This window comes from Mesoplodon bidens, assembly GCF_964165515.1.
Source record: "Mesoplodon bidens genome assembly, chromosome: 2".
Taxonomy (NCBI): domain Eukaryota; kingdom Metazoa; phylum Chordata; class Mammalia; order Artiodactyla; family Ziphiidae; genus Mesoplodon; species Mesoplodon bidens.
Genome location: NC_138177.1, coordinates 158,109,914 through 158,133,213, shown reverse-complemented (window position 1 = coordinate 158,133,213; position 23,300 = coordinate 158,109,914). Strand labels below are relative to the sequence as shown.

At 40.2% G+C, this 23,300-nt stretch overlaps 1 protein-coding gene across 2 annotated transcripts in view; it reads left to right on the top strand.

Moving 5' to 3' along the window:
• The window catches only part of LOC308613333 (protein argonaute-4), a 39,657-nt gene extending 16,632 nt beyond the window's left edge, over nt 1–23,025 (top strand). For both annotated transcript variants that reach the window (XM_081226654.1, XM_081226655.1), the window contains 11 exons: nt 2,110–2,257; nt 2,500–2,619; nt 2,766–2,894; nt 3,137–3,270; nt 4,372–4,556; nt 5,613–5,772; nt 8,951–9,269; nt 9,420–9,554; nt 16,129–16,230; nt 16,485–16,684; nt 18,759–23,025. In XM_081226654.1, coding sequence (XP_081082780.1) covers nt 2,110–2,257; nt 2,500–2,619; nt 2,766–2,894; nt 3,137–3,270; nt 4,372–4,556; nt 5,613–5,772; nt 8,951–9,269; nt 9,420–9,554; nt 16,129–16,230; nt 16,485–16,684; nt 18,759–18,867 — 1,741 coding nt within the window. In that variant the 3' untranslated portion in view covers nt 18,868–23,025. The remainder of the gene's footprint in view (nt 1–2,109; nt 2,258–2,499; nt 2,620–2,765; nt 2,895–3,136; nt 3,271–4,371; nt 4,557–5,612; nt 5,773–8,950; nt 9,270–9,419; nt 9,555–16,128; nt 16,231–16,484; nt 16,685–18,758) is intronic.
• Nucleotides 23,026–23,300: the final 275 nt, after the last annotated feature.

The following is a 23,300-nucleotide window of genomic DNA, read 5'->3' as shown; positions in this document are numbered from 1 at the left end:
AATAAAAACTAAAAATAAAAATAAATAAAATAGAAAGCAGCCGCATAGCACAGGGAGATCAGCTCAGTGCTTTGTGAGCGCCTGGAGGGGTGGGATAGGGAGGGTGGGAGGGAGGGAGACGCAAGAGGGAAGAGATATGGGAACAGATGTATATGTATAACTGATTCACTTTGTTATAAAGCAGAAACTAATAAAAAAATTAAAAAGAAAATGTTTTAAATATTTTTGATAGAAATATTTATAAAACATATTTCATGCCTTTAATTCATTTCACCTCTTTTTTTTTTATAAATGTAATTATGATCCAGCCAGTTTTTCTTTCTCTTTTTTAAAAAATATTTATTTCTCTATTTGGTTGCACCGGGTCTTAGCTGCAGCTCTCCGGCTTCTTTAGTTGCGGCACACGGGCTCCTTAGTTGTGGCCTGTGAACTCTTAGTTGTGGCATGCATGTGGGATCTAGTTCCCTAACCAAGGATTGAACCCGGGCCCCCTGCACTGGGAGCACAGAGTCTTATCCACTGCGCCACCAGGGAAGTCATTTCACCTCTTAAACAGAGTATGCTAAACATAGATCAACTTTTATATAATGATGCAGAGTCATCATTATGAACATCATTTATTGTAGTGTTGTAATTCTCAATGCATGGCCTGAAGGATCTATTAAGGCCTGTAAGTCATAAAAGCTGTCATGGGAAGATACATATTGCTTTGTGCTTTATGTGGATTTTTCTCCCCCCTTTTGTAGCTAGCTGTCACTTCTTCCAGCTGTCAGTGTGTATGGTATGCCTCCAGCAGCACATTCATTTATGCTTACGCAATCTCAGTTTTCTAATCACCCAACTTCTAGTCCACTGTGAGCTATACCTAATGAGAAAATATATATTAAAGTGCTTTTTAAATTACCATATATGTAAGTTTTATTCTTGTAATCAAGATCATTAAACTCATGTCTGCCATAAATATGAATATTGGCTTTTCTAAGTAAAGAGCATAAACTTAACTATATTAACTTTACATTATTTTCCTCACTCAGAAGACTTTTTCAAACAAGTGTACATCAAAATCACCTGGAGGGCTTTGTTCTAGATAACTGAAATTTTGGGGTGGCCGCTGGATAAATGTAGTATATAAATTCAGTCTGATTTGAATAAATTCTTCAGTATGAACTCATGTACACATCACATGAATTTCTTGAGTTGTAAAGTGATGTCCCATATATTCTTCATGTTATACCATTGACTTCATTCTCTAAGGAAAAAAATGAAGTCACTATTGAGAATTGTAGCATTTGTTTCAAAAAGAACTATCTTTCTCATTATTTAATTATTTCACAGTACCCTGTAAGAATAACTATACTTATAGAACTATATAATCTTTGCATGAAAATTAAAAGCACATAGATTCAAATATCACACAGGTGATCCTCACTGCATTATTACTTTGTGGGCCATTAACAGCTAAGAAAGCAAGATTAAAGTAATTATTGTGCCAAGTGTTTGAGATAATTTGTCCACTGGAAGAGCGAAATCAGGAGAGTCTCTCTTAAATCATGCTCCCCGGTTTATACCAAATATCTTGACACAGTCTCAAGTTCATGTATCTGGTCTTGTGGCCTCTAAATCCACATATGTTTGTCCTGGTTTGGGGATCTGAAGATGTGGCCTCAGTAACTGTGCTACATTCATTTTATCAAAAGTTATCTTATGTTATCATCTGTGGATGACCCAGGACCTTATTTGAATTTACTCATCTCTAAGAAGCCATCAAGAGATTGTATTTGTATCTGTAGGTGTTAACTGACCTCTCTAGTAAGTCTGTGTATTTTCTGGTTCTGCGGCTTCTTCTTGATTTAAATTCTTTTTCCATTTTAATTAAAAATGTTCTCATCTTAGCTTCAACAAACAGACATGTAAAATTCCAACAAAATCGCTATCCTGATTAAACCCTAAAATGGCTTAAGTGAAAATGGCCAAATAAAGATTGACCTTTTTTTTTTTAAGTGACTGGTCAAGGTAGAAAATGTTAGTAGGCTTTTGTTTGTTTGCTTATTTGAAAAAAAAAAAAAAAAGAACTTGAAGAAATTTCTAAAAAGACATTCTCTTTTGTAGTTTTCCCTTACAGCTAGAAAATGGGCAAGCAATGGAATGTACAGTAGCTCAATATTTTAAGCAAAAGTATAGTCTGCAACTGAAATACCCCCATCTTCCCTGTCTCCAGGTGGGACAAGAACAAAAGCATACATACTTGCCACTTGAGGTAAGCTAAACTAAATTTTCTTTTGCTAATCTGCCAATCTCTTGAATGTGTTTTTTAAAAAAGAAATGTTCTAAACTAGTGATAGAATTTAATATTAATCTCTAAAATACTTTGGACAGATAACTTCACCATATAACAGAATTTTCATTTTTTTGGAAATGGAAGATGTAAGGTACAGTTCAGCAAAGGCTTAAGATATAGAAGCCCATTACACAAACTAATTCCTCTTTGCCTCTTGGTAGGTTTGTAATATAGTGGCAGGACAACGATGTATAAAGAAGCTCACAGACAATCAGACTTCCACGATGATCAAAGCCACAGCAAGATCTGCTCCTGACAGACAAGAAGAAATCAGTAGACTGGTCAGTAAGGCATGGTCTTTAAGATAAGCTAGCTTTCAGATGGGAAAAAAACAAAAAACAAAAACAAAAACAAAAACAATAGAAAATGCCTGATGGGACACAGTTATTCTTTGGTTTTTATATATGCAGGCTTTCCTGTTCTTTAGGTGAAGAGTAACAGCATGGTGGGCGGACCTGATCCATATCTTAAAGAATTTGGTATTGTTGTCCATAATGAAATGACTGAGCTCACAGGCAGGGTACTTCCAGCACCAATGCTGCAATACGGAGGCCGGGTAAGCTTTTCATTTTATTCAGCAAGCTTCTTCCAACAACCAATCAAAAGGGATGAATCCAGGGTTTTTCCACTACACCACACTGAATTTACTCATAGCTTTGCTCATTACTGCTTTTTGTCTTTTGGCTAATATCAAATAGAGTTTTGTTTATCCCCTCATCAACTTTAAAATGGCCTTAGATTGTAATGTCTTTTCTCTTTTCTTTTGTTTCTTTTTTTTTGTTTTTTTTTTTTTTAAAGAATAAAACGGTAGCCACACCCAACCAGGGTGTCTGGGACATGCGAGGAAAGCAGTTTTATGCTGGCATTGAAATTAAAGTTTGGGCAGTTGCTTGTTTTGCGCCTCAGAAACAATGTAGGGAAGATTTACTAAAGTGAGTATCTTCATATTTTCAGCTTAGTAATATCCCTTCCAGATATGAAAATATCATCTTTATGTGAATGTGCTGTGTACACTGGCACTGAATCCCAGACTCCTATAGTGACACCATCTGGCTATAGGAAAAAGACCTTGTTCTTATAGTAAATTGCAGACTTGGGAATTACATTAAGAATCTGACTCAGCTTCCTACATTTAGAGCAGAAATTTGTGACTAACAAGGCTGAAGCAGTGCCGATTGGCAAATTCTTGAGTTCTTAGAGAAGCTTCCTTTGGGGTTAATTGTATCTTTTCAGCTAAGATAAAATAAAAACTAGTTCATTTTTAATCATTACAGTGTACTAGAGAGCTTGTTTTACTGAGGGTCACTGCCTAGGATCATTGGTTCACATCTTACAGATGCAGTTATCTATATACAGGAAGTTAGTGAAAAGGGTGGAAGAATCACGACAGGAAAAGGGAACTGGGGTGAAAAGAAAGGAATCCTACAAAACATTGGCAAATGCAGCAAATCATTCTGAAAGCTTTCTACAAATCCAAAATTAAAACTTGACCATGAGTTTTGCTTTTTCTTAAAGTGATGATTTCTTTTGACATTGTTATTGAATCACATCTATTACAAGTTTGAATGTCACCCTAAATATGGTGATTTTGTGACAGTGTGTTTCTGTGTTCTCAGTTGAGCACAAGCTTACCCAACTATTCTTGTACCTGGCTTACCAAAATACACGTTACCTGAAATTTTGACCTTGCTTTTTTCTTCAGTCTGGAATTACTGACTTGAATGTTTAAAAAATCTTTGAACAGGAATGCTATTCTAGGCCCTGAGGCCCAGCTGAGGCACAGTTATTTAAAAATTCTAAATGATAATCTGATAGTTTAATAATACAGAGTCTTCTGCATTATAATTACAGTGATACAACTTCCAGGCTATTTTTGGCAACCAGTTAAAGATGGGTTTTTTTTGTTTGTTTGTTTATTTGTTTCTAAATTTGGCTAAGAATTTACAGAACTGAAAGAAATATCTTAGAGGGAAATAAATGCTAAGAATGTGCCCTGAAATGAAAGCACTGTGCCACCGGTTCTATTTTAACAGGAGTTTCACTGACCAGCTCCGTAAAATCTCTAAGGATGCAGGAATGCCCATCCAGGGTCAGCCATGTTTTTGCAAGTATGCACAAGGTGCAGACAGCGTGGAGCCCATGTTTAAACACCTGAAAATGACATATGTGGGCCTACAGCTAATAGTGGTTATCTTGCCTGGGAAGACACCAGTATATGGTATGGACCCCTTTAATGTTGAATGAGGGATGATTTCAAGTAGTAGTTGTAGCAGTCAGGATAAACTAGGTTATGCTGCAGTCACAAACAATCCCAAACTCTCAGTGGCTCAAAGCAACAAAGTTTTATTTTTTGCTTTTGCTATGTGTCCATTGAGGGTAGACCATGTCATCATATCATTTTCACTCTGGAACCCAATCACTTTTTGGAATGTTGCTGGCTCCATGGCAGAGAGAAAAGAGAGCCTGGAGGGTTCTTAACTTCTGCAATTTCTTGGTCACAACCAGCTATATGGCCCACCCAACCTATGTGGGGGAAGTGGGATGGTGGGCAGGAAATGCAGTGGTAATGAGGGTAGTGCCATTTTACCATAGTCCCCAAAACAGGGAGAACTGGAATGTCTGGTGAAAAGCATTTAGGAATATCAGAGTAGCGGGGAGCCTACCACTTCCAGAATAGGAGCTGCTTAGTTTGTATCTCTTATAAGAAGAATGATACAAAGTTCTTTTGACTTATCATCTAAGTAAAGGATTTGGAAACTATGTAGACCAACCATTTGAACTTTATAAAATGCCTTCAACCCTCTCTATATTTGTTTCTTTTGTTAGCTTCTCTTTATCTGTAGTGTTTGGGGGAGGAGGGGAAGGAAGGAAAAAAAACCCCTTAGAATTCAAAGGGCTGGTGTGTGTACTGAGAGGGAGGAGCTGGGGAGATTGATTTCTTTGCCAGACCAGTCCTGTGGGAAAAGGAACCTCAAGGGACTTGAGTGAGTGGTGAGTGGTGGCAGGCTGTGTGGTAGAATAAAGGAAGTGGACTAGCTTCAAAGCCTGCAGGAGGGAAGAAAAGGGTAGGGAGAGAGCCTTCCAAACTCAAAAAAATTGCCCTGGGGGTTTAGCAGATGAAAGGACCACACATGAAAAGCATCTAGCACAACGTACAGTATATAGTAGGCACTTTGTAAATGTTAATGTGTGTGGGGGGGTGTTTCCCTCTACTTTTAGTAATCAGGAGAATATATCAACATTTTTTAATTAATTAATAAACTTATTTTTGTAGCGGAGGTGAAACGTGTTGGAGATACCCTCCTGGGTATGGCTACACAGTGTGTCCAGGTGAAAAATGTAGTGAAGACCTCACCTCAAACCCTTTCCAACCTTTGCCTGAAGATAAATGCAAAGCTCGGAGGAATTAACAACGTGCTTGTACCTCATCAAAGGTAAGATCCTGAACTCTTTTTTCATTTGTTTCTTAAGCTCTAACTTACATAATTTATGATAAAGCACACAAATCTCAAATATACATCTTGGTTACTTTTTCTTATATATGTATGCACTCATGTAACCACCACCCAGGTTAAATATAGAACACATCCAGCACCTCATCAGGCTTCCTCGTGGCCCTTCCCAATAGATAACCCCCAAAGGTTCTGACTGTTCTGACTTCCAGCATCATAGATTAGTTTTGCCTGTTTTTCTTCTGGCCACACCCCGTGGCTTGTGGGATCTTAGTTCCCCCGACCAGGGATTGAACCTGTGCCCTTGGCAGTGAAACCTCAGAGTCCTAACCACTGGCCCGCCAGGGAATTCCCTAGTTTTGCCTGTTTTTGAACTTCATATAAATGGAACCATACAGTATATACTATTTTGTGTCTGTCTTCTTTTGCTGAATATCATGTCTATGAGATTCATTCATGTTGCTGTTTTAAGTAGAAGTTTATTCTTTTTTGTTGTGTATTATTTCATTTTATGATTATACTACAAAATTTTAGATATTCTTATACATTTATTATACAAGTCTTCTACATTTTTGGTGGAATTAAGTACTGTTACTCTTGCAAGAGTGGAATTGCTGACTTATAGAAAATATATGTATTTAGCATTGATAGATACTATCAAATGCAGTAGTCCCCCCTTATCTGCAGTTTCACTTTCCCTGGTTTCAGTTACCTGCAGTCAACCTCTGTCCGAAAATACTTAGTGGAAAAATTCCATAAATAAACAATTCTTCAGTTTTAATTAATTAATTAATTTATTTATTTATTTATTTATTTTTGGGTGAGTTGGGTCTTCGTTGCTGTGCATGGGCTTTCTCTAGTTGCAGCGAGCAGGGGCTACTCTTCATTGTGGTGTGCGGGCTTCTCATTGCGATGGCTTCTCTTGTTGTGGAACACAAGGTCTAGGTGCACGGGCTTCAGTAGTTGTGGCACACGGGCTTCAGTAGTTGTGGCACGCAGGCTCAGTAGTTGTGGCATGTGGGCTCCGTAGTTGTGGCTCGTGAGCTCTAGAGCGCAGGCTCAGTAGTTGTGGCACATGGGCTTGGTTGCTCCGTGGCATGTGGGATCTTCCCGGACCAGGGTTCAAACCCGTGTCCCCTGCACTGGCAGGTGGATTCTTAACCACTGCACCACCAGGGAAGTCCCAATTCTTAGGTTTTAAATTGCGTGCCATTCTGCGTAGCCCGATGAAATCTCGAACTCTCCCTCTCCATCCAGCCCTGGACATGAATTATCCCTTTGTCCAGTGTATTTAAGCTGTTTATGCTACCCATCCATTAGTATAGGAAAGAAAACCAGTAGATATAGGATTTGGTACATCCACTGGGCATCTTGGAACACATCCTCTGCACATAAGGGGGGACTACTGTCGTTTTCCAAAGTGGTTGTACCAATTTATATTTCCACTGAGAGTTCTAGTTGCTCATTTTCTTGCCAGCACTTGGTGGTATCAGTCCTTTTAATTTTATCCATTTTGGTCGGGGGTAATAGTATCTCATGATAGTTTTAATTTGCAATCCTCTGATGACTAATCATGTTAAGCACATTTTCATATGCTTATTGGCCAAGTGAACATCCTCTTTTGTGATGGGCCTGTTCAGTCCTTCGCCCATTTCGTAGATTGGGCGGCTCCTCGTTAACTTGTAGTTTCCTTGTCTGTTGAGATAATATCTGACTTGTCTACTCTACGATGTTTTTATGTGAAATCCTGTATGTGGAAGTGATTTGGGAAGTTAAATTTTGTCTGTGATATTAGTCATTTTCATACTTAAGAAGAAGGTGAATTTGAGTGCCTTACTCTTACACAGTTGTATCACAGTTCTCATTTTTGTCCTTGAATGAAACTTCTAGGTAAATAAATACTTCCTGCAACATTGGTAGATGAGGTATACAGACCATGGGGGAAGTTAACCTAAAGCCTGATTTAATTTTACCCCAAACAATGTAACATAGTGGCATAGAGTACAGACCTTTTTGTCAGGCTTCCTGGGTTTGGATTCCAGCTTTATCACTTCCTAACTGTGTAATCTTGAGGAAGTTCCTTATCCTCTTATATCTCATCTCTTAAACCTGGAAATCTGAGATAATAATTGTACTACCCTCATAGAATTGTTGTGAGGACTAAATGAATTCATACGTGTGAAGTACTTAGCACACTGGTTGGTACATAATGTATGTAAGCTGTTATTATGTTCTGTGTATGTATCTTATGTATATACATTTGCTCTTATACCCTACTATGCCAAACCCATGTTGTATGATGATATATATAGAGAAATACAACCCAGTCTCTGCCCACATGGAACCTCATCTTTAGTACCTATTACATGAGATTTTCAGATTTGGGATGCCTCCTAGATATACTTTAAAAAATCAATATTCACAGTCCCAAATCCTACCTTTAAGAATTTACCAGAGAAGTAATACATGCATGATATTTTTCTCCTTAATTCCATAGGTAAATTAGTGCCAAATAAATGAATTCATTATTTTAGCAAATATTAGTTGAGTGCCAACTGTGAGCAAGGCAGTGTTTTAGGCACTAGGGATACAGCAGTGAACAAGACAAAGCAAAACAAAATTCCTGCCTTCATGGAGCTTACATTCATGTGTGTGTGTGTGTGTGTGTGTGTGTGTGTGTGTGTGTACAATAAATAAAATAAATAAGTAAAATATGTGGTAAAAGTGATAAATATATGGAGAAAATAAAATAGGGAAGGAGATAGACTTTATTCTCTTCCCTAAGTCTCATATATTGGGGGGTTTGTCCCAGTTCCATGTACATTGTGCAGTTCAGTATCCATTGTAGAAATCCCAGGATCCCAAGAAAGCCTGTTCTGGGAAAGTTTTCCCTTTACACATAGAGATTTTGCTAAATTTGGGTTGGGGCCTCTTCTTGACTCTACCCTTCCTACTATTGCAGAAGAACCATGTTGGCTTCTTTAGTCAGTTCAAATATATTGTACTGGGTGGCACAGATACTCAGTGGGCATTAGAGTTCTCTCCCAATGGGCACGTCTTTATTCTCATAAGATTATGCCTGTGATTATGTCTGGTGATCTTGCTAAACAAAAACATTTTCATCCATATGTCTGAGTGGCAATGTCTCCTTAAATCTGAGCAGGCCCTCGGTGTTCCAGCAGCCTGTCATCTTCCTGGGAGCAGATGTCACGCACCCCCCAGCAGGGGATGGGAAGAAGCCTTCCATTGCTGCTGTCGTTGGCAGTATGGACGGCCACCCCAGCCGGTACTGTGCCACTGTTCGGGTGCAGACGTCCCGCCAGGAGATCTCCCAGGAGCTCCTCTATAGTCAGGAGGTAATCCAGGACCTTACTAACATGGTTCGAGAGCTGCTGATCCAGTTCTACAAATCCACACGCTTCAAACCCACTCGGATCATCTATTACCGTGGAGGGGTATCCGAGGGACAGATGAAACAGGTACTCTCGTAATCCCATAGTTGCCTTCTGGGGCTTCTAGGTATCTGATGGAGTTTCCTCCCATCTGCCACTCCAAGTAAATCAGATCTGAGAGATGCCTGAGAGATAGGCAAGTTCTCAATTAAACATCATTTTATTTCTAACTCCTAGGTAGCTTGGCCAGAACTAATAGCAATTCGAAAGGCATGTATTAGTTTGGAAGAAGATTACCGGCCGGGAATAACCTATATTGTGGTGCAGAAAAGACATCACACACGACTCTTCTGTGCAGATAAAACAGAGAGGGTAAGAACACATAGGATAAGCTTTATTATCTGATGCAAGTGAATATGTTTTTGGTTTTTTAAAAATATTTATTTATTTTGGCTGTGCCGGGTCTTTGTTGCGGCATGCAGGATCTTCATTGCAGCGTGCGGACTCTTAGTTGCAGCATGGGAACTCTTAGTTGCACACTCATGCAGGATCTAGTTCCCTGTCCAGGAATTGAACCCAGCCCCCCTGCACTGGGAGCGCAGAGTCTTACTAACTGGACCACCAGGGGAGTCCTGTGAATGTGTTTTTGAGTAGGCATACATATAATTTTTTTTTTAAAAGCAGAAGTGCCTAATAATAATTTAATAAGCATACTAACTCCAATTGAGCTTAGATGAGCAATTTTGAATGATACAGGTTTCAAGACTGAATATTTCTCTTATGTGACAGCAATACTGGTTTCTAGAGTTTTTAGAGGGAGAAGTTAAAAAAAGCCATGTACACTATGGTGATACAGGAAACCTCCAAAGGGAAGGTTTACTACTTGGACTTTATTACCATTTGCTGTTTTTTGCTACCAGCGCCTAAGGCATGGTTCTAGGGTATAAAGAAGAATTTCTCTTCCAAATGATTTTACATCAGTGCAGGGGATTCTTAGGGTACACACTTTGAATGCTTGTGATGTCACATTTACTGACCATGGACAGGTTAACTTCTCTAAGCCGTAATGTTCTAACTGTAAAGTGTGCTAAGAACAATACCTGTCTCACAGGGTTGTTGTTAAGGATTAACTTAGTAAATGAATGTTAATTTTGGGTACAATTTCTAGCATTTGATAAAAGGCATTTTGTGTAACCTATTTCTAATCTGACATTAATGTGTAAACTAGGTAAATTTTAGGTACACAGAGTTGGATGACTTTACTTCTATGATCTTTTCTATGACATTACTTCAACTTTTTCAGGCCCTCCCCGATCCACTCCCAGAGAGACCAGTTCTTTCTGTTTCCTGATCTTGTTGTCTTGTGGGTCACTCCCACTGTGTTCTAGTACACGTTTAGTTTGTTTTATTTTTTTAAGGATTAGATTTTTCTTTTTAATTAATTAATTAATTAATTAATTTTTGGCTGCGTTGGGTCTTTGTTGCTGCACGCGGGTTTTCTCTAGTTGCGGCGAGCGGGGGATACTCTCCGTTGCAGTGCTCGGGCTTCTCATTGCAGTGGCTTCTCTTGTTGCAGAACACGAGGTCTAGGCGCGCGGGCTTCAGTCATTGTGGCACGGGGGCTCGGTAGTTGTGGTGCACAGGCTTAGTTGCTCTGCGGCATGTGGGATCTTCCTGGACTAGGGCTCAAACCTGTGTCCCCTGCATTGGCAGGCGGATTCTTAACCACTGCACCACCAGGGAAGTCCCACATGCTTAGTTTCTGTCTCTAATCCAAGGCTGAGCTGTTTCTTCTTGTTTTCTGAATCATTAGAGAACTAAGGTTTTACCCTTGGGCCACAGGTCCACCAATCAGCTCAGATTCAAAATACTGTCTTCCAGGGCTTCCCTGGTGGCGCAGTGGTTGAGAATCTGCCTGCTAATGCAGGGAACATGGGTTCGAGCCCTGGTCTGGGAAGATCCCACATGCCGCGGAGCAACTAGCCCCGTGAGCCACAATTACTGAGCCTGCGCTCTGCAACAAGAGAGGCCGCGATAGTGAGAGGCCTGCGCACCGCGATGAGGAGTGGCCCCCACTTGCCACAACTAGAGAAAGCCCTCGTACAGAAACGAAGAGCCAACACAGCCATAAATAAATAAATAAATAAAATTAAAAAAAAAAAAAAAAAAAATACTGTCTTCCAAATTGCCAAACTCTGACTTGGTAATACTTCTTAAATTCTGCTAATTCAAATTCTCTGAGCTCTTGACCGAGTTCTGGGCACAAAACATCCTGCCATCCCCTCCTTAATTGCATACTCACACTCCATCCCACTGTTGACTTGCTATTCATGTAACTTTAGGACCTGGACTATCTTTCTAAACCCCCAAGCTATCTCATAGCTTTGTTCTTGACCATCCAGTGTCACTCCTGACCTTTGAAGATTGACAGTCCCAATCCTTGGTCTACTTTGCACCCCTGACACCAACATCTTCAATTCTCTAAACATGCCTCTTGCCAGTCTCCAACTCTGAATTAGCGTACTTGCCCATTTCTTCTGCTTCTAGTCTTGGGCTGATGGAGGTTGCTGAGGAAAAAAGTCATTTATTTAATAATGAACCATAATACAAGTTCTTGACAGCAAATCTCAGCCAGGCCTTTGATGCTGCAATTTCTTTTCATTTATCGTATTCCGCATAACATCTGTTCTAAACCTTTATACTCTTCTCAAGTCCCCAACCCCATCCATGAAGCATTCGTTGCCAACAATTTACATTGCCAACAATAGAATAACCTTCTATTTCCTCCAGAAAACAAAATTGAGAAGGCATGAATTTTCTCGGCTTCCTCCCCTTTACTTTCAAATTTAGCTAAATCTGTGTTTTCTTATTTTCTTCCTTGAATCTCAGAGGCTAATCTCTCCACCTATGTTTTCTTTCCCTCCACCTATGCTTTTGTTTTTAATGCTTTCTGCCTTCTGTAGAGCCTCACTTCATTAATTATCCTTTTTTTTTTCAAAATTTCAGTTTTTCCCATGCCATTGCCTCCCTCTCCTCACCTTTTATAGTTTCTCAACTCTTCCTCAGTCTCCCTCAAAACTTCCCTTCTCCCTCAATCTATCTGCCATTTTTTCTTTCCTCCCTTTCATGACCAAACTTATAGGAAAAAAAAACTTGATTTTCCTTTTGTGTCTTCTCACATAATACTTCAGTTCTCTGTTGCCTGACTTTTATTTCACTGACTCCACTGAGGTCGTTCTCTCAATGACTTGCTCATTTTGAATCCAGCAATATCTTGTCAAGTTCCCACACTGACCTCTTTGAAGCACTTATGGATGTTTGCCTTCTTTGGCCTTAGCAATATGATTTTCCAGGCTCACTACCCACCTCTGTAATTAGGCTTTCTTTTTTTTTTTTTTTTTTTTTTTTTGCAGTACGCGGGCCTCTCACTGCTGTGGCCTCTCCCATGGCTCACAGGCCCAGCTGCTCTGCAGCATGTGGGATCCTCCCGGACCGGGGCACGAACCCACGTCCCCCGCATCGGCAGGCAGACTCTCAACCACTGCGCCACCAGGGAAGCCCTAATTAGGCTTTCTTTGACTCCTCTTCTTCCTCTGTCCATTAAACATTGATGCTTCCTGGCATTTCACATTTCTCTCTTCTCTTCTCAATTTCAACTCCCTTAGTCTCACCTACTTTTCCAGATTCACTTATTTGCTTATAGATTCCTAAATCTGTATTTCCAGCCCCAGATTTTCTGTGCAGCTCCTGATCTGCACTTCTGTCTACCAGTTTACTTAGATGCTCTGTAGGCATTGTATCAGTCAAGATAGGCTAGGCTGTGCTGTGGTAACAAAAGACTCCAAAGCCTTAGTGGCTAACTAAGATTTATTTATTGTTGACATTACACATTCATTGTGGCACTGCTACAGCTGGGACCTCGCTGTCCTCCCTTTGGAACCTAGGCTGACAGAGAAGCATCTGTCTGGAACTTCACCAGTCATTGTAGTAGAGGGGAAAAAAGATACATGACAAGCCATATGCTGGCTGTTAAAGCTTCTGCCCAGAAGTAGCACATTTCACGCCACATTTTATTAGCCAAAGGAAGTTACATGGCCACTTCTGAGTTAACTGGGTAGGGATGTATAATCCTCCCCCAGGGAGGGGCATGGGAATATTTGGCACCAGTGATACAATCTACCACAGGCATTTCAAGCAAAGCACATCTAAACCTTCTCCTTATTGTTTTCTCCGCATCTAAAAGCTATTCCTCCCCCAATTTTACTATTCTTCTATTGCTTGGCATCACTATGTATTAGTCAGCCAAGTGAGAAACTTCAGAGTTGTCTTTAAATTCTTCTCCTCTATTCCTGTCCCCGCTTCCCATGTTCAGTGGGTCAAACAATTCTCTGTGTTCTGCCCTGAAATCTCTTGGCTCAACTCTTCCTCTTGTGTGTTCCGTCTGCCCTACTGCAGGAGACTCCTAGCAGTCTCCCTGTCTCCATTCCTCCTTCACAAATATATCCTCCACCTACTGTCAGGGCTAGGTTTTAAAAATACAGATCTTATCCTGCCACTCCACTGCTCAAAAATCTTACCCCTATTGCCTACCAGATGCTTTCTTATGATGCTCAGTGTTTTCCCACGGTAGCCAAAACACATTTAGTTTGATCTTTCACCATGCCCCCATACACTTTCCATTAGCAATGTGACTATTTCCATTTCCCATATACATTGTGTATTTTTATCCCTGGAATGACCACATCCATCCCACCTTTTTTTCCCCATTATTTTTATAATAAGATATAATATAGACCCAGTAAAATTCACTATTTTTAGCATACTGTTCTGCATGTTTTGAAAAAATGCATACAGTTGTGTAAAACTACCACCTTAATATATAGAATGATTCTGTCACACATAAAAACTCTCTTATGCCCTTTTGTAGTCAGCCCTTTCCCTTACCTACAGCCCCTGACAACCACTGATGTATATTCCATCCCTATAGTTTTGTTTTTCCCAGTATGTCATATGAAAAGAAGTCATAGCCTTTGGTCTGGCTTCTTTTACTTAGCATAATGCATTTGAGATTCATCCACGTTATTGTATGTATCAGTAGTTTGTTCCTTTTTTATTGCTGAGTAGTAGTTTGTGATATAGATGAACCACAGTTTGTTTATCCATTCCTGACTGTAAGGGGTATTGGAATGTTTCCATTTTCATTCTATCCCCTCCATCCAACCTGTACTTATCCTATAAGGCATGGCTCAACCATTTCCTCCCACCAGCTTTTCCCAGTGCTTTCCATAAGGCCCTTATTACATTGCATTGCAGTTCATTGCCTGTGACTTTCACGAAGAGCAGGAGGGCAGGTTCTTTAGTTCTCTCTGTGACTCTGTCTCTCATCCCCAACATCTGTTGCAGAGCCTTGCACATGGTGCTCAAGCAATAATTATTGAAATGAACATGCCTGGACCCCCTTTTCCCCAGGGCAGCACCTCTTTAGGTTCTCATCTGTAGATTCCAAGAGATTTTTTTTTTTTTTTTCAGTACGCGGGCCTCTCAGTGTTGTGGCCTCTCCCGTTACGGAGCACAGGCTCCAGACGTGCAGGCTCAGTGGCCATGGCTCACGGGCCCAGCCGCTCCGTGGCATGTGGGATCCTCCCGGACCAGGGCACAAACCCATGTCCCCTGCATTGGCAGGCGGACTCTCAACCAGTGCGCCACCAGGGAAGCCCCCAAGAGATTTTTAAAAAGGGATTCTATGGTCAAATAAGTTTGGGAAATGCTGTATACTCCATCTCCCTCTTAAAGATTATACATTACTAGATAAAAGTTCTGAGAAGTCATACAATAGAAAAGCCTTTCAACTGTGGTTTAACCCTGTATCACTCAAATTTATTTGACCATAAAACACCTAAACACATCCTGCAGAACTAATATCTCTAAAGCATACACTTTGGGAAACAATACTAGAATGATTGTAGCTCAGTTACGTTTCCTCTTGTCCAGCTAGGTACCCAAGGTCACATATGAATTTCATGGAATGAGACTTTTCTATACTCATGTATGTTATTATTATATGCATTGGTGCATGATCTTCAGCTGAAGTTAACAATAGTTAGAATGGAGACAAATAAATTCCCATCAAATTTGTGCCAATATGCTAAATGTACTACCTCGTGTGGAACCCATGTGTACAGCAGAAGTGGATGAAAACTGACCAAATAGCAAGATTTAATTCCTTTTCTTGAAGTTCTCCTCTCTGCTTTTCTAAAAGTTTGATTTTAGAATTTGGCTATAGAAGAATTTTAGAATTTTAAAAGTATCAGAGATCATCACCTAATTTTATGGGTGATTAGATTGAGGCCCAAAGATATTATGCTTTGTTCAAGGTATGTAATTGCAAGGCTGGGCTTAGAACTGAAACTGTGGTTTTCCTAATTCTCATTTCAATGCACTCTTCCTGATAATGCATGTGCCAGTGAATTCTTTTATTGATCCTGTAAAAGTATTAATTTTGTTGAACCTGGTGAACCAGTTCACAGATTCCTTCATCTTAACTTTTACTGAAAGTTGTAGGTTTTTTTTTTTTAACTCCAAATAAGGAATAAAACTGATTTCCCCCCCCCTCAGGAAGCTTATCCATCTTAAATGTCTTTTTTCCCCCTCTGTGAACACACCAAAGTGTCATCTGTAAAATAGATGACAATAATGTAGCCCAAAGCCACAGGTAAAATAATTCTTTGTCTGGATTCCCTTAGAGAAACAGTGGAGTATATTTGAGAAAATATCTAAGGTTGAAATAGTTGGGCTAATGGAAAGTTACAGAAAATTCAACATCTTGAATTAAACTGATTTTCAAGAGTTCACTTAAGAGCAGTATACTAACTTGTTACTAATGGCTTGAGCTCAATTTAGCACTTTGATGACTAATTATACTTTTTTTTTTTTTTTTTTTTTTTAGGTGGGGAAAAGTGGCAATGTACCAGCAGGCACTACCGTGGATAGCACCATCACACATCCATCTGAGTTTGACTTTTACCTCTGTAGTCATGCAGGAATTCAGGTAATTTGGAAGCTAGTCCAGGTCTTTGATTTGACAGGGAGGTGTTTGCAAATTCAGCAACTAGCTTGAGTAGACTTGTTGTTAAACACTGTACATAACTTTGTTAATGCTTGTATCCTAGAACTGTTATCTTTTGGTCTAGGTATCTGCTTGTAGGTGTTCTAGGCAGGAATATTTCTGAATTTAAGTAGGTTTCAATTCTCTCAGGTAGTCAACCCATGTCAGAGACATTAATCATAAAACTCTTTCTCCAGGGAACCAGCCGTCCTTCACATTACCAGGTCTTGTGGGATGACAACTGCTTCACTGCAGATGAGCTCCAGCTACTAACTTACCAGCTATGTCATACCTATGTGCGGTGCACACGCTCAGTCTCTATTCCAGCCCCTGCCTATTATGCCCGCCTTGTAGCATTCAGGGCAAGGTATCATCTGGTGGATAAAGATCATGACAGGCAAGTTTCTCAGGCAAATAAAATCTTTCTGTCTGTGTTAGCAGCATATTAAAAAAAATGAGCTACTATAGAAAACTTTTAGGAAGAGTTAAACTTCCTTTTAGGGTTTACATTTCAAGGAGCAAATAAAATTACATGTGCCTTTAAGAGCTGATAATGTGACTTTTGGTCCAAAAATTGCCCAGGCTTGTTCATACTTGTATGATGTGTCTAAAGTCTGCCCCAAAAAGCAGTCTCATTTGAAACTGCCTGTGGATTTCCTATAGAGCCAAATGCATTTCAGTTCTGCTCAGGTCCTAAGCAGCCTGAAAAGGTGTCCAGCCCAGTGCCCTGGCTCCAGTCAGAGCAGTCACAGGCCTGTGGATTCTACTTCATGCAAGGGGGAAGTCCTGACCAGTTCACTTTACTTTCAGAACAGTCTTGGAGAATGTATCAGAGGGAACCTGGGTTTGTGTCGGGAACAGGTGGGGTACCAGCCCATTCTCACCCCCAAATAATGATCTCAGGAGAATCAGACATATTGACCTGATATTGAGCTACTATTAAATAACTAAACAAGCTTTCTGCATTAAATTTTTTTCCCCAAATGACCATCTGTGAAGTGTAGCAGTTTCTGGGCTCTTCCCCAAGTCCGAATTCAGCTGCTAAATAGTAGACATTCCACTGCAAGTCTATTTCTGTACGGGTTGAAAGTACGCTATTATGGAAAATGCCCAGCTGTGGCTTTGTACCTTCCATTCTGTAATATACATATTCATTCAACACATTTACTAGGTATTGCCTGTGTGCCCAACACTGTGCTAGGTACTAAAAACTGTAAGTTGAGGAAGACATGTTTCCTGGGATTTTATGCTTCAGTATGGGATACAATACAGGCAAACATAAAACTGACAATTAGCCCATAGCAGTATAGATGAAAGTGGACATCAGAGGAAAGTCTGTTAGAGATTTCATAGCTGGATGGGTAGGATTTGGCTCTACAAAGAAGAGAAAAGAATTTTCCAGGCAGAGGGAATAATGGACACAAAGAAGAGAAGACAAGTGACATGTTTGAACAATAGCAAGTTTTCTTTGGTTGGAGCATTTGAAAGGGGAATAGCAGGCATGAAGCTGGAAGAATATGTTAGAGCAAGATTACCTTTGTTTAACGTAAAAGGCTAATCCTGGGATAAAATAGATATTACTCAACAGTTAATTGGATGTGAGTGACAGAGAAGAGGATGAAGTAAAAAATGACTAAGATTTTGAGCCTAGATGATAAGGGTAATAATAATTTAAGTAGAGAAGTCAGAAGAGGGATGGTGATTTCCCATTTACTAAGCCTTTTATCACATGGTGCCCTTAAAAGGTATGTTCAGAAGTTGTTACTGTTATCCTAAAAGATCAAGTTCAGAGGAGTTGTTAACTTGTCCAGGCTCGTATAGCTAGTGAGGGGAAGACAAGAAAGGCTGGTGGCATAGTAACATTTGCTGAGTATCTGTTACGTTCCAGCACTGTGCTAAGCACATTCATTTATTCATTCATTCATCCATTCAACAAATGGTTATTGAGGCAATGCTATGTGGCAGGCACTAAGGATTTAGTGGTGAGTAAGACAGACAAAGTTGCTGCTTTCTTGGAGGTTACATCCCAGTAGGGAAATACATAATTATCCAAATAATAATCTTTCAAATAAAATAAAAGTAGAGGATTCTGTGCAAGTATATTCCAGGTGGCTCTGACCTGAACTTCAGAATCAGGGAAGATTTCTTTGGGGGAAATGACATTTCACTGAAGCCTAAAGGACAAGTAGGCATTAACCAGACATAACAGACAATGGAAGTCCTTGTGTAGGCACTGCTGAAGATTTGGGTCTTTGCAGACATTATTCTAATTAATTGCAACAGCCATTAAATAAGTTGTATTGCATTTTCAGTTGAGCAAACTGATGTTTAGAGAGACGTTACAAATTATTTAAGGAGCCACACCTTGAGCCCAAGATCTTGAATCTAGTACTATTCATGCTATTTGAAACATGTGGAGTTTGAAGTGGTCTTTTGTTACTCTTGGTTTTTTTGCTTTCTTTTCTTTACAGTGCGGAAGGCAGTCATGTGTCAGGACAGAGCAATGGCCGAGATCCTCAGGCCTTGGCTAAAGCTGTGCAGATCCACCATGATACCCAGCACACAATGTATTTTGCCTGAGAGTCTCAGAAAAAGAACTCAACCGGTTTGGCACCCCATGCAGGCTCAAAATGTTTCAAACGCCTACTGCCTCTAGAGAGAGCCAAGTTGACTTCAGGTGGTCTTCTACCAGCAACTCAGAACAGTTGCACTGAATCTATACTTCGCAGCACTGTCTGATGCATCAACAAAATTGAGCCATTTTTTTAAAGTAATAGATACTCACTGATTATCTTTTCTGATGCACTGGACTGAATTTTTACCTCATCATGCAAAGGCTACTCAGCCTGAACTTTCTAAAGGACTTTATGAGAAAGGTTTCTATGGACTATTTTGCTAGCTGTGGTGTTCACCGCATCCCTCTAGTCTTACAGGAGAAGCTTATTCCTTTTTTCTGTATTCGTCGAGTGGGGTATATGCATAAATGGGAGAGAAAAACCAAACAATCTACTTCAGTTCAGTGTAACTATTTAATTGTGTGGGTCCATAGGCTTTTTAATGGAGATTTCTGACTTCGCCACTGTAAATGCCTTTAACGAGCATTAATTTTTGAAAGTTTTACAGAGTTTTATTAGTTTTACTACTTTATCTATTGATCTCTACAGACTTGTGCTGGTGCAAGTACAGGCTGCCAGGCAATTGCACTATATTTGGCTGCAGATTCAGACAGGCAGTTCTCTTATTTGGTTGACTTTTGTGAATGTGTAACACATGTAATGCATGTCATGGTGACAGATAACACTGCCATGGTAAAAGTACTCATGTTTCCCCCTCTTTGAAAAAAATTAGCTTTTAGTATTTTTCAGAGTTTTCAAAAGTGCCCATTTTTTGCTGCTGTGTGGTCTGTTAGATCTAAATGATTTTTAAACTTTTCTCATAGCAAGTTAACTTTGGCAATAAACATTTTTTAAAGTCCCTCCTCTTCCTCCCCCTGACAGTGTAGTTTTTTAGATGAGATTTCGGTATGATTTTTATCAGCTATTTCTTATAGATCATAATCTGGCAATTTCTGAAACTGGTCAGAAAAGACATATATTTCCATGCCTTTTTAAAGAATTCTTTTTTATCTGTTTTATAGTCACAGTTGGTGTCCTGTCACTTTGTTTTAAAATAAGCTAGAACCAGGATGCTTCCTTATTGAATAGGCTTTGCCAGTCCTTAAGGTACCTTGAGTGATGCTGCAACTTGCAAAAATGTACCAGCATGTAAAACTTTATTCCCTGGGAATCAAGGTTACTCACACAATTACTTGTAGTGCAAATTTTTTGCTTCTCTTTCAACCTGAAATGTACTTGGTGGGGTTTCCTTCCTTTTATTAAACTAAAACTGCATAGAAAAGGTTGATTTTTCTTAATAGATTCTGGATTCCGTTCACAGGGAGACAGGATTCCTTTCTTGTCCAAACAAAGGGAGTTGATCTAAAGCAAGCATCAGTTAAAATGTGGGGGAAAAGGTATTTTGTATTTAGTGTAGATAATACTTTGTGAATGGACAACAGTTACATAGAGTATTGATAGTTCCAGCCAGTGTTTCCCAGCCCAAATTTTACTGACTTGGAATTCTCTGTCCTGGAACCTCAGGAGTGAGAGCTGAAAGGAGGGATAAAAGGCCCAGATCCACTCCATATGGCTGAGGAAGGTGCTGGGGGAAGAGATAGATGCAGTGTGGTAAAACGGTTTTGCCACCTCTGTCTGGAAGCTGCTGGTGGGGGAAACACTGGATCTAACGGTGAAGGATGTTGCTTGAGCTCATTAGCTGGTCCAAATCTCTTAAACTAGCCTTCTCAAAATCCCAGCAATATAAAGCACTGTTTTTCTTCAGTCTTTTAAACAAGCTTGTAAATACATTAAAGTTTACATTTCCATGTGCTGTTGATCAGCGGCGCCACCAGTGTTTGCTGAGACTGGTCTCTGAGAGTTTTATAATGTATATGGAGTCCTAAAGCTCATTAAGATACAAGTGCAGACGTCCTTGTTCTCTTCATAGAGTGGGATGAAAGCAAGCTCTGTAATTGAGGCACAGCATAGGCAGGAGTGAAGAAGATGGCAGATGTTAATTTCTTAAGATTTTCCTTTTTTGCAAATACCTCACTTGGACACTACAAATCAGGACACGTTGGTGAGGGTCTGGCTGCTGCTTTTTATTCACACTTGTTCAGGGAGAGCACAGAAAATACCCTTCAGCTTGGCCACCCTGGATACAAGAGGAGGAAAAACGGAAGTTTTCTCTAGGAAAAGGATGACTTGCTGGAGTCCAGGATGTGAAGAACTCTTGGTGGCTGGCTGGCTGGCCAGTGGGCACCCCATCTGCACTTGAGTGCCTCGGACTTGCTTGTTAATAATGCACAGAAGAAGCGTCACTTCTCACCATCTCCTGGCATGTATGGAGCAGGGAGCAAGGCGGAGTGCCAGGAATCCCTGACGTGCTTGCAGATGGGCTATACACTCGACCTTGAACTGTAGTTTGTAAGACTTCAGTCAGTCCTAGTACACTGGGGCAAATCAGTGTAGTGGTGGAGGAAAAGCCGGGAGGCCTATTTTTATAGGAAAACAGTACCTTTGTGGGTGTAATGCTGCCGTTTTGGACAAAAGGAAAGAAATATAGGAGAATTAGGATTGTTGGAAAAAACTTGCTTAGTGGTGGATCTTTAAGAGATAATTACGGCAGAATCCGAGTTGCAGCAATACTTATTGCAAGCAGGTCTGAATGCATAGTTTTAATTTGGCTTGACAATTTGAACACGTTAACCCCTTGGGACTGATGGAATCATTATGCATGTGTCAATCAATGGGAGGTGTGCATTCTCCAGAAGTAGGTGTAGGCTGTTTGGTTTTTTTTTAATGCAGCCTGTTCAGGCACTGTCATGTGGTGTGAAAGATTTAAATGTAGCAATGCTAAAGAGTTAACAGTTTTGGGATAAGGCACGGAGACATTAAAAGAGTGGTGAAGATCCAAATGTTGAACCAATTATGTTTTGTTGTTGTTGTTAGCTGTAGAGTGAACTAGCTGCCCAGCAGTCTGGGCAGGCAGAACATACTCATTCTTACTGTAAATTCTATTTGCTGCTTCCAAAGGTGATGATTTACAAGCAGACATATTCTATATGGTCTGTATTTTAGGATCTGGTGCCCAGCCTATATCAGAGCTTACCTACCTGGCTCAGCTACCTACCCTTCCTGTGGGAAAAGGTAATCCACTGTTTAACCAGGCTCACCCTCTCCGCCCTGCCCTAGCAACCCTTTGTGGATGTGCTGTAAGATTTTCTTGCTCAATAGCAAGGTGGTAGCTCTGCTTTCATTTTAAGAAAGTGGAGGCTGAGGGCATTGTATCAATACTGCTTCAACTCCAAGGATTTTTCCTTGTAAAATTAAAGGGAAGGGCTTCCCTGGTGGCGCAGTGGTTGAGGGTCCGCCTGCCGATGCAGGGGACGCGGGTTCGTGCCCCAGTCCGGGGGGATCCTGCATGCCGCGGAGCGGCTGGGCCCGTGGGCCATGACCGCTGGGCCTGCGCGTCCGGAGCCTGTGCTCTGCTACGGGAGGGGCCGCAGCGGTGGGAGGCCCGCGTACCACAAAAAAAAAAAAAAAAAAAAAAAAAAAGGGAAGATCTTGTTATCGATTAACCATTTTCTTACCCCTTGCTATTGACATATTCATGCTCTTTCTATGTCTAGTAGCTGAAAAATGTTTGCATTTGTTCATTTGACTAATGGTGTCATTTTTGTTTCTATATTGTTAGGCCTGTGATGTTCTAAAATGTATTTTATTAAATTTGGACTGGATGTATGTCTCTAGCAATATGAGGTACTTTCTAAACTTTTAAGGGAGGGGTGGTATTCCCGAGTTGAGATAAGATGATGGTTGTTTAAATTTTGCAATTTTTTTTGGCCTGCAGGGATATTTTGTGTTCATGTGTCCATAAAAGAATAAATTGGCATTCTTGTGCAAACATTGTTTTTCTTGTCAATTGTCTAATAAATATAGCGTATACTGTAATAGCAATACACATGGTTACTTTTTTTTTTTTTTTGGCCACACCGCACAGCTTGTGGGATCTTTGTTTCTCAACCAGGAATTGAACCCACACCTTCGGCAGTGAAAGCACAGAGTCCTAACCACTGGACCGCCGGGGAGTTCCCCATGCTTACTTTTTAAAAACAGTTTCCTCAGTATAAGAAATTTGAGAAAGAAGAACAATGAGAAAACTTTGTGTTTTTAACTCCTGGGTCTCCCTATTTTTAGAAATTGTTATTCGGGAAATTTAGAAGAGCTTCTTGCAACATTTCACATGTGAAAACTTAAAGCTTCAGCAGAGTTCTGGGTATAGCTCTTAATAGGGAGATCTATTTCAGTGATGTTCTGAGAAAAATCTGTAGTCTTCAGAGGGCAGTATAGCTACGTACTTTATAAGACTGACTTCTTCAGAGGAAGAGCCGCCCAAATTCACCCATCCTGGGG